Source organism: Leptodactylus fuscus, chromosome 2, assembly GCF_031893055.1.
Source record: "Leptodactylus fuscus isolate aLepFus1 chromosome 2, aLepFus1.hap2, whole genome shotgun sequence".
Classification (NCBI taxonomy): domain Eukaryota; kingdom Metazoa; phylum Chordata; class Amphibia; order Anura; family Leptodactylidae; genus Leptodactylus; species Leptodactylus fuscus.
This window is the reverse complement of record NC_134266.1, coordinates 223,599,097-223,614,220: the sequence shown is the minus strand read 5'-3', so window position 1 is coordinate 223,614,220 and position 15,124 is coordinate 223,599,097. Positions and strand designations below refer to the sequence as shown.

Below are 15,124 nucleotides of genomic sequence, written 5' to 3'. Positions count from 1 at the left end.
GTATACCGTTGGCTTAGCCTTGAACCTTGCACATACCACTAATAAACTGATGGCTGATCCTTGAACCTTGCACATACCACTAATAAACTGATGGCTGATCCTTGAACCTTGCACATACCACTAGTAAACTGATGGCTGATCCTTGAACCTTGCACATACCACTAGTAAACTGGTGGCAGATACTTGAACCTTGTACATGCCACTAGTAAACCGGTGACTGAGCCTTGAACCTTGCACATACCACTAGTAAACTGGTGGCTGATCCTTGAACCTTGCACATACCGCTAGTAAACCAGTGACTGAGCCTTGAACCTTGCACATGTGTTGGCAAAACGTTTGTTTTCTAACCTCTTCTAGTGAATGGCTGATGGATCATTTACCTATCGGGCTAGATTCCTAAAGTTTCTATGTAACAAGGGGCTCCTGAAGGGCCATATACACACCATTCTGACCAGTGAGACATCTGATTTGTAATATTAATAATAAAATACAAGATTTGCTAAGACAGAGGTATGAAAGAAATAGCAAGAGCCAAGTATATCAAATCCATTCCGTCGTTCAGTTGCGAATAATGAGAATATGGTTTTCATCAAAGCTTTTCTGGCAGTGAAAGTGTTAAGCATCTCCTTCCAAGCCCAGCTGTTGCATGGGATGTTACGGTAACTTACACCAAACATATGGCCGCCTTCCACAACAGAGCAAGGAGGCCAGTGAGGCTTGTGAGGGGAGTTGGTGAAAGGGACTGGCTCTGTACTTGTTGCAAGGATTTATCACTGTTTAGCTTGCTGTGCTGCTGCCTCTCCCTGCCTCTCAGCAATCTGCTCTGCTGTGTCACATAGACTCTCACACACACTCTCTTCTCTACTCGCTTAACCTTCCACTTCTGACACTTTCCTACATCTGGAGCTACGACCTACAACTTAAATGGGTGCAGCCCCAAGCTGTGGCTGAGAAGTGGAGACTGGGCTAAGGATTAACTGCAGTATTCCTCAAGGAGTTGGATGTATAACATGAAGAATCCTCAGAGACATGTGGGGCGTACAGATCAGATGCTGGGTGCTATGGCTGATATCCTAGGGTCCCTGGTACTTCCAAGTCATCAGTGGGTATGTGCTCTATGGCTTTTTACTCCTATGTGGTCTATATTTTCAACTCAGGGCAGTGATGTCATGTTAATAGATAAACATCATATTTGCTGTAAAATATACCAATTCATATAATAGATATTGCAAAGCCTATACATGCTGAAAACTATGCTAAAAATACGTATTTCTAATATTATCTAAACTATCAGAAAACAAGCTCTGGTCTTCCTTCTTAACTTTAGATATTATAAGTACATTCAGTACAATCAAGTATAGAAGTAATAAAAATCTACAATGTCTTAATGTAATAAAGTAGCAGGTAAGAGATCTTGGACGTCTAGCGAACGATCGCAGAGGTTATTATCTGACAAGTAAATGTATTCTGACAATTTTTATTGTTTGCATAGTCTGTTTTTGTGGTATATACTACTACTACTGTAACTACTACTATATTATATAGTATGATGATTATTATATTGTGTTTGATAAAAGTATATGGAATTTTCCAAAAATGTACACTGAGCATATAAAAGGTGTAAAGGAATCGCTACTATAATATTACATGTGCAAAGCATAACCATTGCTTAGTTACAATTCTAATTATAATGTCAAGTCTCGTATAGCAGCACTTTCCTAAACTCGATATTGAGGAAGGGAACATTTAGTAAAACTAGTCTAATAGGCACTAAAAGTCAAGACAAGACTGTAATAAGGTTTCACGGATCTACTTAAAATACGGAGAGTTTAGTTATTTTTTTAAGCACTATCTAAGAATTCATGTGTATCATAGAAACAGGTACCATTTATTTATTTTGGTCCCATAGTTAAAGAATGGTGTACAGGTAAACTCATGTATAGGCTTGAATTTGGTACTGCCCAGGGCACTATCTTTGTGGAGGTGAATATACCTGCTGTGTGTGTGTCTATTTTCTGCTGTGGTCCAAGATCTACTTACATAATTTCCCATAAAATCTATTTATTTATCTATATTTGTTATTATAGTAAGATCTGTCCTATCTATCTATCTATCTATCTATCTATCTATTGGAAACGGACTAATGTATATACAGGTATTGTGTATACTACTGACTATATAAGCTCCACATACTGTTATGCAACATTGGTCTTCATCTTTTTTTTTCTGCTTTTCTATTTTCAAACATTCTCTATAGGGGCTATGGGAGGAGGGGTTGCTTTCTAAATCAGAAACACTTGGTTTCCATTCACGTCCATGCTTCATGCTGTCACATCTCATATCATTTTTATTCTATTTTTCTATTGTTTTTAATGTGGAAACTAAAGAGGAGTTACTAGATTTGGAATCAGCTTTTGCCAATACAATAGCATAGAGATATAATACGCTAAAATGCCGTGTATAGTAGGCCTGATCGTAATGTGCGGTGGTAATATACAGTACTTCTACTCATTGACTGTCCTGAAAGAGTCAAGGGTAGACATCCTGAGGTTCATTGCATCACCCAAAAGTTTATTTTTTTAACTAAGTAGTTGGCTGCCTTCAAAGCTGAGACACTGAGACAAAGCAGAGAATTAGATCAGAGGGAGGGAACACACAGATCCAGATAAGGGATTGGTGCTCTTGAATTTAACTTCTTGGTTTCTGTATGAAAGTTTCTTTGTCGTTTTTTTATATGGGTGCAATGACTGAATACAAATGTTAATGCGGACACCAAAGATCCTACAGAAGTACATGTCAAAGGAGACCAGGACATGTTGGGTGATGTGTGTACAGGTCTGGCAGACACATTGACAGCTTAATAGCTAGGATGAGAAGGTCTTCTTTAAGAGGTGGGGGTCAGCTTTTAGTGGCATCTGAGATAAAATTCAATGCTTTGATATGTTTACATTCCCATCTTTGGACCAATGGAGTTATTTGTGGCCTCTGGGTATAGATCACTAGGCTTCTACTTTAAGACGTTTTTCCAGTAGATATGCTCATGCACTCATTCCCATAGGAATCTTTACCAAGGTGTGTTCTTCTCATGAACTTTCACACCCAGGACCCAGGGGCAAAATGTTCTCTTTGGGAATAACAAGCCCTGCTAAACTTCTGTAATGAGATATGCATACAACTACATGGTGGTGAAAAAGAACTCAGTTTATGGACGGCATCCAAGAGCAATTCTTACAAAATGTTCTTTTAAGGAAAAATATCATCATAAGAGGGACTCCTTCTATGTAGATGAAGGTGCCCAAGCTGCAAGTCGTGCTCTCATGGGTTTTAGCTTACACATGTAGCAGATAGTTACATGTGTCTGATATAATAAGGACTGTAAGAATATCTCTCTTTTCTAAGTAATAAGTTTACTAAATACATTGTGTAGTTAAATGTATATTTTGGGTTATTAAGTCTTCTGGGGTCTTGGGTGTGTATTTTATTTAACATTTGTCCAAACGTTAGTGATATATTTAACATTCTGTGTCCTCTTTGGTATAATACACTGGCATGTAGATAGGGGTTGGTTTCTATAATATATACTACTTGCATATTGGTCAGAGCTATAGATAGCCTTTCCTTCTCCAGGGACAAAGATTCAGTACGTTTAGGCTGCGTTCACAGGGTAAGTTCAAACAGGGTTTTTTGGATCGGAATCTGAGGTGGAGGCTGCCTCAGGTTCCGATCCAAAAACTGGGTAGCCGCGACTGAAAGCCGGTGCACTGCACCAGCATCCAGCCGCGCATTCTGCTCTGGATTAGGTCCAATGAATGGGCCTAGTCCAGAGGAGGGAGTGTCTTCAGGCCGAATCGCAAGGCAACTTGACCTGAAGAATGAGCACCTCGCTACTCCGGCTCCCGGAAAAAAACACCTAAGTAGCTCCCATTGATTTCAATGGGAGCCGTCTTTTTGGTCAGGGTTTTGACGCGAATACGGCCTCAAAACCCTGACCAAAAAACTTCATGTGAATTTACCCACACAGAGTTTTTTGGTCAGGAATTTGGTCAGGAAACTGACTCAAATTCCTCCTCCTAAAAACGCCTCACCATAGGACTGTATGGTGAGGCATTTTTTGGAGGAGGAATTTGAGTTAGTTTTCTGACCAAATTCCTGACCAAAAAACTCTGTGTGAACGTAGGGTAAGTTCAGACAGGGTTTTTTGGACCGGAACCTGAGGTGGAGGCTGCCTCAGGTTCCAGTCCAAAAGCCGGGCAGCCGCGACTGAAAGCCAGTGCACTGCAACGGCATCCGGCCGCGCACTCCGCTCCGGATTAGGCCCAATGAATGAGCCTAGTTGGGAGGGGGTGTCTTCAGGTATCCACTTGAAAGAATGAGCATGTCGGTTTTTTTTTCCTGAGAGCTGGAACAAACGGCACCCAGAAAAAAGAACTGACCGGCTTCCGTTGATTTCAATCGGAGCTGTCTTTTTGGTCAGGACCGAAAAACCCCGTGTGAACTTACCCTTACTCTTCATCCAAATACATAGAAGTGTCTTGTTTGCATCCCCTTGACAACTAGTTCCCCCCCTTCTCCCCAAGCGAGAACCCTTCAGTGGTTCAGTGGTTACTCCATATCCTATCGGATTTATACATTTTGCCCGTGCATCAAGAATCAACACCTTTTTGATATAATTTTGCTTTGTATGTGTATATTGTATTAAATAAAATTTTGTATTTTTGCGTTATTTACTGTATGTATATTGAATATGAGTTCAGGTCTACTGTTGTAATTTGTGGGTTTAGATGTTTGGATGTTTGTTCCTCAATCACGCAAAAACGGCTGAATGGATTTGCATGAAATTTGCCACATACATAGATAGGAACCACGATTAAAACATAGGCTACTTTTTATCCCAGTAAATGACGTCACTACATGACCGCAGTGAAGGAATTTAGGTTCACACTACACTAAAGGACCTGTGATGACGTCATCACAGGTCCTTGAGCCATTCTCAGATAGGATTATGCTAGGCAGTGGGCGGAGCTACACACTATTTTGTGGGCGGAGCTAAATAGGATGAAGCTGGACAGTGTGAAAGCTGAAGAAAATGGAGTCTCATAGAAGATCAGGAGACTACAGAACATGCAGGATGTGTGTGGGCAAGAGGACTATATCGGGTGTAGAGTTTCAGTGAGTACTACAGGGAATGTGGTGTTCTGCCTCTGATGGGGCAGGGGGGGAGAACCTTGGCACATTTCAGCAACATCCGTTCAGTCCTTTGTAACACAGAAGCTGCTCATACAGTCACATAACAAAACCCCTGTAATCACAATTGCCCGATGTAGCAGAGTTTAGGCAGCGCTGTAGCACACCTCTATAGGCACTCCATATGCAAACATGTACATACAGCTGGGTATCCTATGCATATGCATCGATGTAGCAGAGCCGAGACGCGGGAGCAGGCTGATCGAACTGTGGCAAATTTCTGCAACATCCGTTTCCAACACAGAAGCTGCTCAGACACTGACATAAGAACACCCCTCTAATCCAAATGGCCAGATGTAGCAGAGCTTAGACAGCGCTGTAGCACAGCTGAGTACGATCTCCATATGCAGAGATGTACATGCAACTGAGTATGCTGCGCATATGCAGTGATGTAGCAGAGCCGAGATGCGGGAGCAGGCGGATCATCCACAACAGCAATTGGCTAAATATAAGCGGCTCAGCGCCAACACCAACCCGCAGACGGAGTCATGGGCAGATGCTAGTAGTTATATAACTAGTAGTTATATATACTGATATATACTCATTTTTTTATGTTCATCTCATGTACATTATTTTACTCACATGTAAAATGTACCTATTTTCCTATACATTGACAATAGCTTAAAGAGAGTCTGTCAACAGTAAATTGGTTATATATCTAATACCAGTACATTGTAGTGGTGATTTAACAGTTTCCAAATATGCTGCTGTAATTCAGCATTGCAGCCCCATTTTCATTTAAGTAAATGAGGAGAAAAGTGTTTTGTCTGGGAAACTAAAGCTGAGACCAAAGCCCAACCAACCTAAGGCACGTCCTCCCAAGCACTTTAACCCTCATCTGCATATAAGTGAAACTGTAATTTACGCAAAATGGGGCTTCAAACTGAATAACAGAGGCATGCTTGGAAACTACTGGCAGATACAATGTAACTGGGTGTCAAAAGATTTCCGACAGCTGAAATGATGCAGTTCGGGCTTCTATAAAGGGGTTGGCCACTTTAAAAATACCTTTTGAATTTTAATATGGATGGTCTTCTACTTGCTAATTCATGCTAATACATGCACCTTCACTTTCACCAATGATATTTCTAAGTCTATGTGGCCTACAGGCAAGATTCCTGGATTTAAAATGAGACCAAGATTGTGGCTCTAGCCAATGTCAAGTGTCCCAAACATGTTCTATTTGGGGTGAACTGTAATGCACTCAAGCCCTGAGCAGGACACATTGAGAACTGTAGGAGGGTTAACCCCTGGACAGTTCTCTGGATTCACAGTTGGTTAAAAAACAGATTTCAGAGTATTGTTGTTAATGGCAGTCTGAGGCCAGAAAAGTCACAAGTGGTTACCTTAGGGATCTGTTCTGGGTAATATTTTTTGTAAGTGACCTAGGAGAAGGTTTTGGTAGATATGGTTTGCCTATTTGTTGATGATACAAAGTTGTGTAATAGGGTTGGTACTCCTGGAGAGCTTTGTATAACTTGAATTAACTTTACTGAATGTAGGGTCCAAACAATGGAAACAGCAGATAAATGTTTCCAAAAGTAAGATCATGCACTTGGGGAGAAGAAATCCTTTATCTGAGTATCATATTGGCAGGACGTCAGTAAAGAATGATCTAGGTGTCCTGATTTCTGACAACCTAAAAATGAGTGCACAGTGCGGGCAGGTGGATGGGGAAGCAAGGAGGATGTTGGGCCGCATAGCTAGAGGAATAACCCGTAGGAACAGATATAAAAACAAAAAACTTGAGAGTCTTCAGTAGATGATACCTTTTTTAATGGCTAACTCATAATGATGACAGAATATAACGTTTCGAAGCTCTTTGGCTTCTTCTTCTTCAGATATAACTAAAAACAATTTTCTGAAGGAAAAGAGAGATTGTGATCCTGCTGTATACAGCGCTGGTGAGACCTCATCTGGAATACTGTGCCTATTTCTGGAAACCCAACTTACAAAAAAGACATAGGGGGTGTTCACACTGCGCCCGGTGTCCACCCTGTGTCACTCTGCCGGGTTTGTGTCCTCAGCCCCAAGAAACTGGAGAGGGGATGGCTTCCTGATGGTCAGATTTAAAACTCATTCATTTGAATGGGTTTTTAAGAATAAACACCGGTGGGAAGCCGTCCCTTGTCCAGTTTCTCGGGACTGAGGAAGGAAACCTGGCAGAGTGGCACAGGGCGGACACAGGCGCAAGTGTGAACACCCCCTCAGAGGAAAAATAATGGGTACACATGATAGAACGTATGAAGAATAAATCATCAGGAGACGCTTAAAGAACTTAACCTGTATAGTCTTGAGGAAAGAAGGGAAGGGGGAAACATGACTAAAACCTTTACATATTGTAAAGGTATAGATAACATTCAGGAGGGATGTGTTTTAATAAAAAACTAAACACAAGAACAAGGGGCACAATCTGGAACTGGGGGAAGATCAGAAGCAATGTCAGGAAATAGTATTTCACTGTAAGAATAGTTGAGACTTGGAACAAACTTTAAGTAGTTTCAATTGGGAAATCTACAGTAAATGAATATAAGCATGTCTGGGATTAACACTTGTCTATCATAAGATACAATGGTAATATAAGAGCAGACTAGATGGACAATGCCAACAATCTTCTTTGTTTCTAAGTTTCTAAATTTATCATGCACCTTAAATTGTGGTGTCTTGAACAGTCTACTCTTCTCTATGATGTCCAAATTCCATTTGGCATATACACTGTGTTCCACATTATTATGCAAAAAGTATTTAGGAGTGATAAGGTAAGAATTTTTTTGTTTGTCAGTTAAGCTCATTGATGGTGATGTGTGTCAGGGCTCTTTATATCACGGAAAGCAATTGCAGATGCCTGTGCTAATTAGTTTGGCAGGTGTGTCCAATTAAAGGCAAGACTACTTAAGAAGGTTGTCCCACATTATTAAGCAACCTACATTTTCTGCCAAAATGGGAAAGAAAAAGGATGTGTCAGCTGCTGAGAAGCAACAAATTGTGGAGTATTTAGGTCAAGGAATGACTACAATCAACATTGCCAAGACACTTCATCGTGATCATCGCACAATCAAGAAGTATGTAGCTGATTCACAGCACACACATCCCCCGAACAACAAGATGGAGGGTCCTTCAGAGGTTTGTAGCTGTGCGTAAGCCATTCTGTTGACCTCCTCTATCCACTGCACACAAGCAGAAACGGCTCCAGTGTGCCAAATAATACATGAAGACTGACTTCAAAACTGTTTTGTTCACCGATGAGTGCCATGCAATGCTCGATGGTCCAGATGGATGGAGTGGAGGATGGCTGGTTGATGGACACCTCATGCAAGTACAGCTACGGTGCCAAAAAGGAGGAGGTGGAGTAATGTTTTGGGCTGGAATCATAGGGAGAGAGATTTTCGGCCCCTTTAGGATCCCTGAAGAGGTAAAGATGAACTCTATAATGTATGTGGAGTTTCTCAAACAGCACTTCCTGCCATGGTTCAAGAAGAAGAACCGTGCATTCCGCAGCAAGATTATTTTCATGCATGATAATGCACCAATGTCTCATGCTGCAAATAACACATCTGCATCTCTGGCTGCTATGGGCATATGGGCATAAAAGGGGACAAACCTTGGTGTGGCCCCCATGCTCCCCTGACCTCAACCCCATTGAGAACCTCTGGAGCATCATCAAAAGGAGTGTCTATGATGGCAGGAGGCAGTTCACATCTAAGCAACATCTCTGGGAGGGTATTCAGTCCTCATGCAAAACAGTTGAAGCAGAAACCATCCAAAACCTGACAAATTCAATGGACAAGAGAGTTCAGAAGCTCCTTTCGAACAAGGGGTCCTATGTGCAAATGTAACATCACCTAGAATAAAGTTTTGACTTGAAAACTGTTTGATTTCAGTTTGTAACAACCTGCTAATGCTTAGAATGTCACAAATGACCATTTTTTTTGTTCTTTATAAAAATAAAAAGGTTGAAAACTCTGCTGTGCATAATAATTGCTGTGCATTTTGAGTGCATTTTGTGTTTTTTGTTTTTATTAAAATATACTGTTATCATAGACAGTTTGTTCAAAAACCTTTCAATTGTACTCTAATAGTTGATGACTGGAAAATTACAATGACTGCAATTCATATATGTAATTTTTGAAAATATGAGAAAATATTATTTGCATAATAATTTGGAACACAGTGTAACTAGGTATTAATATTGTCTTAATGGGACAATCCATTTAAGGTTGGTCATCGATGTTAAGTAGGTATCAAATGAAAATATTCAGCTTCAATGGACATGGCATAAAAAGCTTCATCATTGTGTTAGACATGTGGAAACATATATAAAAGTGCCCATGTAAATATGATGCCACCAAGTATTATTTATTGTGTTAATGGACATGAAGTTACATGTAAAATTATGAAGCAAACACTCCAGTAAGGATGACAAGTCTGACTTAGGGTATGTTCACACTGCGGAAAATAGATTCCACCTGTGAATGTACCGCATGGCTAGCCGCAACTGAATGACGTATTGCACCAGCATTCCGCTCCGGATTAGGCCCGAATGAATGGGCCTAATCGGTAGGGAGTCTTGCGCTGTGCACGCCGCGGCTGAGTCAGCCGCGGAATCCATGGGAAGAAGAAGCATCTCATTTCTTTTTTCCGCTACTAACTAGTGGGAAAAAAAAATGAGTGGCTCCCATTTAAGTCAATGGGAGCCGTATTTGGCAGCGGATTTTAAGGTGGATTCCATGTCAAAATCCGCTGCCAAAAAACTCAATGTGAACAAGCCCTTAAGTTGGTTATCTAACTCATTTTATACTGTTTCTATGACTGCTGAGGGGGCTATAAACATTAAAAAACAAAAAACTTTGCTCATGTCTCCTGAGCATCCCAGCAACAGCAGGTTGGGTCTTCAGTTTACTGGTCCTGGGCTGTTTTTGCCAGGTGAATGCTGCAGCCAATTAGAGGCCTGACATAGCAGTCACATGCTGCTTGGGAAGGGGTCATCACTGAGGCCTCTGATTGGCTGAAGCTATGACTTAGAACAACCCCCCAGTACTGGGGCCTGAAGAAGACTCTAGTTCTACATCAAAACAAAATACCTAGAAGCCACGTTTGTGTATCCAAGTGGAACCAATAAAATATTATCATCTCTAATCAGTTGTACATTTGTTTTTCCCATCAAGCAGTGCTCACTAATAATCCCAGTAATTTATTCTAGTTTTTAATTGCCATATTACTTTACCGCTAACCTTAGATTTAGTGGTCCCGGGAAGAGCAGCAGCTGTGCACGTTACACCAGCATTCTATGTAATTTCCACTCTATATGGAGTGTCTCCATAGAGAGTATATAATGTAAGGCGCTGCAGCCAGAATTTGCTTGGCACAAATGGGATGTCATTGGTTATGTCAACCTGTATGCAGAAGAATGGAGCTGCGGCTACTGGGAATGAAGGCAAGGAGAGATGAGTAAACAATAAAAAAAAAAACTCATCAAGCTTATGATTGTCTTCAAAGGGCCATTAGTAATAGTCAGTAATAGTGCCCCTCCTCCGCATTCCAATGAATACTCTGTAGCGCTGTATAATTATATTCTACTTACAGCGCAGTGATACGGCAGGCGAGACCTCCTCTGGCACACCGCCCGTGTCCATCTTCTTTTATCGTACCAGCTCTATCATAGGCTAGGGGTTGAGGCACTGGGAGGAAAATTTTTGTACTTGTATTAGTGAAATAATTGTACAATTTAGAGCATGGGGATGGGCATCCAATGGCACCTAATACTGTGAGAGTTCTGGGGGAGATTTACAGGCTGCGAATGGGGAGCAGACAGCATTGCACCTTTGCACTCACTGTCTGCATCACCCAAACTGCTTGCTAGTGTTGTCCCCCAGGATCTCTGTCCTTACTGGAGGGCCACAAAATCTGCCACCTCGCAGGCCCCAAAACATAAGGCCGTGGGACACCTGTGATCTAGTTCCACCCAGTTTACTCAGAATATAGCTGAAATGTAGCACATAGCGAAAGTTTTCATCTTATAATGCTACACTTGCACCTTTCTACAATGTGTGATCTGCCCTAAGCAGTCCTAACTTGCATTAATTATATAAAGATGTTGTAATGACTTTCAGAAAGTTTCCTTTGTTTTATTTATTACCCTTGAGTCGCTGGGCTATTATTCACATAGAGACTCGCATCACAGCCTTACACGATGGAGGTTTTCTCATGTCTGACATGGATATATTTGGTTCATGATAAACACAAGGCTGATGGCTGTCACAGCTGTCATAACAAGGGAAGGCGAATTGATATGACATGAAAGATAGACAGTAAGTATTATTCGCAGGTAAAAAGATCCCTACAGGCCAAATAAATGTGACTGTCTGTTTCCTCTACAAATATGAACAGGAATCTCTCACACATGGACATGACGGTCATAAATTTTGCTATCAATCTTTAGAGATAAAATTCTGCAGCAACAGGAAAAGCACAAATAATAAAAAAAATTCACCTGCAAAAGAAGGCAACAAATAGACCAAAAAATGAGGCATTGGTACTTAACTCTTTCCCGACATCCGCCGTTATAGTACGGCGCTGCTGGGAAAGACTTCTCGAAAACCGCCATAGTACTACGGTGGCTGCATGGTACGTACACAGAACCTGCGTGCGCACCATGCCCTGGAAGTGTCAGCCGGGTCCGATCGCAGGTGTTAACCCCTGAGATGCCGTCGGTCAAGCATGACCGCCAGCATCTCAGGGGTTTCGGATTCGATTGGTCCCGATCGGCACCCCCCACGACGGTTTCGGGGGGTGCCAGTGTTGGTAAAGGGCAGCCCGAGGTCTGATCAGTGACCCCAGTTTGCCCTCCACGTACCTGGTTGATCCTGCCAAAAAGGAAGGCTGACAGCTTCCTGTACACTGCAATACACGTGTATTGCAGCGTACATGTTGTTAAGATCACTGCTTCAATCCTCCATGGGAACAGAAAAAAAAAGTTATAAAAAAGTAAAAATAAAAAAGTTTAAGTTTAAAATAAATTAGAAATAAATAAAGCCCCAAAAATCCCTTTTTCCCCATATAAAATGTTTTATTATGTAAAATAAAGAAAAAGAGGAAAAAAAACATTACATATTTGGTATCACCGCATCCGTAAAAACCTTAACAATAAAATTAAAACATTAATTGACCCAAACGGCGAACATCATAAAAAATAAAAAAAAAACGTAGAAAACCGCACAAAATAATGATTATTCACCACCTTTGCATTACCAAATGTTCAATAAAAAGTAATCAAATGGTCAGATGAAAACCAAAATGGTACCAATAATAAGCAGAGGTCATCCCGCAAAAAAATAAGCCCTCAACCAGCTCTGTCTAGCGAAAAATAAAAATGTTATGCCTTTCAGAAGATGGCGATGCAAAAATAATAGATTTTTTCCCCTGAATTGAATTCAGCAACGCATTAAAAATCATATAAATGAGGTATCGCCGTAACCGTACCGACCCGCAGAATAAAGGTAACATGTTAATTATGCTGTACGCTGCACAGGGAAAAAAAATGCTAAAAAGCAATGCCAGAATTGATGTTTCCTGTTACATCCCACCCAGAAAGAGTTAATAAAATGTAGTGAATAAGTTACAGGCCCCAAAATGGTGGCATTGAAAAGTACATCTAATACCGCAAACAACAAGCCCTCATATGGCCACATTGCCAGAAAATAAAAATAAAAATCTAGCTTGTACAATGTGAAGACAAAAACCCTAAAAGTCGCCAAATCATTAGGACATAAATGGCTGCGACTAGAAGGAAATGTATAAATGTATGTAATCTGTGCGAGTGTTTTCAGGGGACCCCCCATATTTAGAGCTTATAAGAGAGAATATACCAGCGCTGATCCCCCAGAATGCTCCTCTTCCCCATCCGTGTCATAGGAACTAGTGGGAAAATTGAATGGGATTTGGTGTACCCAATTTACTCCGCACAGCTTACATATTCACTTCGGGGTTACTAATGCACACTACATCACTTGATAAATTCTTTGAGGGGTGAGGTTTTCAAAAAGGTCACTTTTTAGAGGTTTCCACTGTTTTGACTCCTCAAGGTCTTTGTAAATGCGACAGGGTTCTTGAAACTGATCACAGCCAGATCTGCCCTCTAAAAGCTCTTTGGCGCGCCTTCACTTCTGCGTCTCGCTGTGCATCCATGTATTAGTTTACACCCACAAGTGGGGTACTATGGTAGTCGGGAGAACTTGCATAACAAATTGTGGGATGTGTTTTCTCCTTTAACCCCTTGTGAATGTGCAAATTCTAGGGCTAAACGAAAATATTAGTAAAATAAAATCGAATGTGTAAATTTCACCTCCATTTTGTCTTAATTCCTGTTAAGCACTTATAGGATTGAAATACTAGGTATATGTTGTTTTGGCTTATTTAAGGGGTGCAGTTTTGAAAATGGGGTGATTTATGGGGGGTTTTAATACAAGGGTCTTTCAAAACCCCTTCATAACTGGATTAGTCCCTTAAAAAATGGGTTTGGGAAATTTCTTGAAAATTTTGAATAATGTTTTTACACTTGTAAACCTTATAATGTCCGTAAAAAATAAAAGGATGACTAAAGTTTGATGCCGACATAAAGCAGAGATCTGGGACATGAGATTTATGATATAATTTTGGCGGTCTGACTATCTGTATGCAATGCACATCATTTCAAACTTTATAAAATGCATATTTTTTCAAAATTTCCACCAAATTTCCTATTTTTTCATAATTAAACACAAAACATATCAACCAAAATTTACCACTAACATGAAGTACAATGTGTTACGAAAAAAACATTCTCAAAATCACTTTGGTAAGTTAAAGCGTTCCAAAGTTTTTGCCACATAAAGTGACACATGTCAGTTTTGAAAAATCGAGCTTGGTCAGGAAGTCAAAAAGTGCGGGAAGGGGTTAAAGACTACCTGGGCTGCATATGAGGAAATAATGTGGGAACATAAGAGTACATTTTGGCACCTATGGGTAAGCAAATGTGATGTTGCCATCCTGTACACAGCATATCATTGAGCTAGCAGGTTAAAATGCAACTGATGTTTTTTATTTATGATGTTTACCCACAAAATCGTTCGGCCACTAACAAATAACAAGCAATAAACAATCAATTTATAGATCTAAAGGAACCCATTGAAGTCAATGGGAGGATTTTTTTCAGTGCTGAATCTGACGCGGATTCCACACCAAATTCAGTGCCATTTTCTTCCGTGTGAATGCACCCTAAAACGCTGTTTTTTGCCAAGCCGAGGTGTTTACGCAATGTAAGTTCCCAGTCTAAAGGTAACGGTTCATTCACAATTGGGTGTGGAATTTGAGCGCTGAAAAAAACAGCCTTCTATTGACTTCAATGGGTCCCTTTTTCTGCTAGGGAGGCTTTTTTTTCAGCGCTCAAATTCCACACCCAATTCCTCACCATTTTCCTCCGTGTGAAGCTGGGACAGCTGACAGGGGGAAACCTCAATCACAAGCAGGAGACAGGAGAGACATACAGAAACTGCATCTTAAGGGAATACACTGGACTCTGGAGTAAGCACTAGGGAATACAAGTCATTAACCCTTATGTGACGCAGACACTTTTAATTTCTGTGTTTTTGTTTTTTACTCCCTGTATTCAAAAAATCATAATTTTCTTATTTTTTCATGTACAGTATGTAGTTATATGAGGGCTTGATTTTTGCATGACAAGTTGTACTTCAAGATTGTGACATTTATAATTCTGTACAATGTAATGAAAAGCAGTAAAAAAAAATTCAGAATAAGGTGAAATTGAAAAAAAAAATGCAGTACCACCATTTTCTTATGGGTTTTGCACATCTGTGTGCATGTGTATGGCTTGAAAAAGTGCTGT

General features: G+C 40.5%; 1 protein-coding gene across 2 annotated transcripts in view; it reads left to right on the top strand.

The window, feature by feature from the left end:
* The first annotated feature begins 709 nt into the window (after positions 1-709).
* ARHGEF25 (Rho guanine nucleotide exchange factor 25) overlaps positions 710-15,124 on the top strand; it is a 266,626-nt gene continuing 252,211 nt past the window's right edge. For both annotated transcript variants that reach the window (XM_075265638.1, XM_075265637.1), the window contains exon 1: positions 710-1,106. In XM_075265638.1, the coding sequence (XP_075121739.1) occupies positions 1,002-1,106 (105 nt within the window). In that variant the 5' untranslated portion in view covers positions 710-1,001. The remainder of the gene's footprint in view (positions 1,107-15,124) is intronic.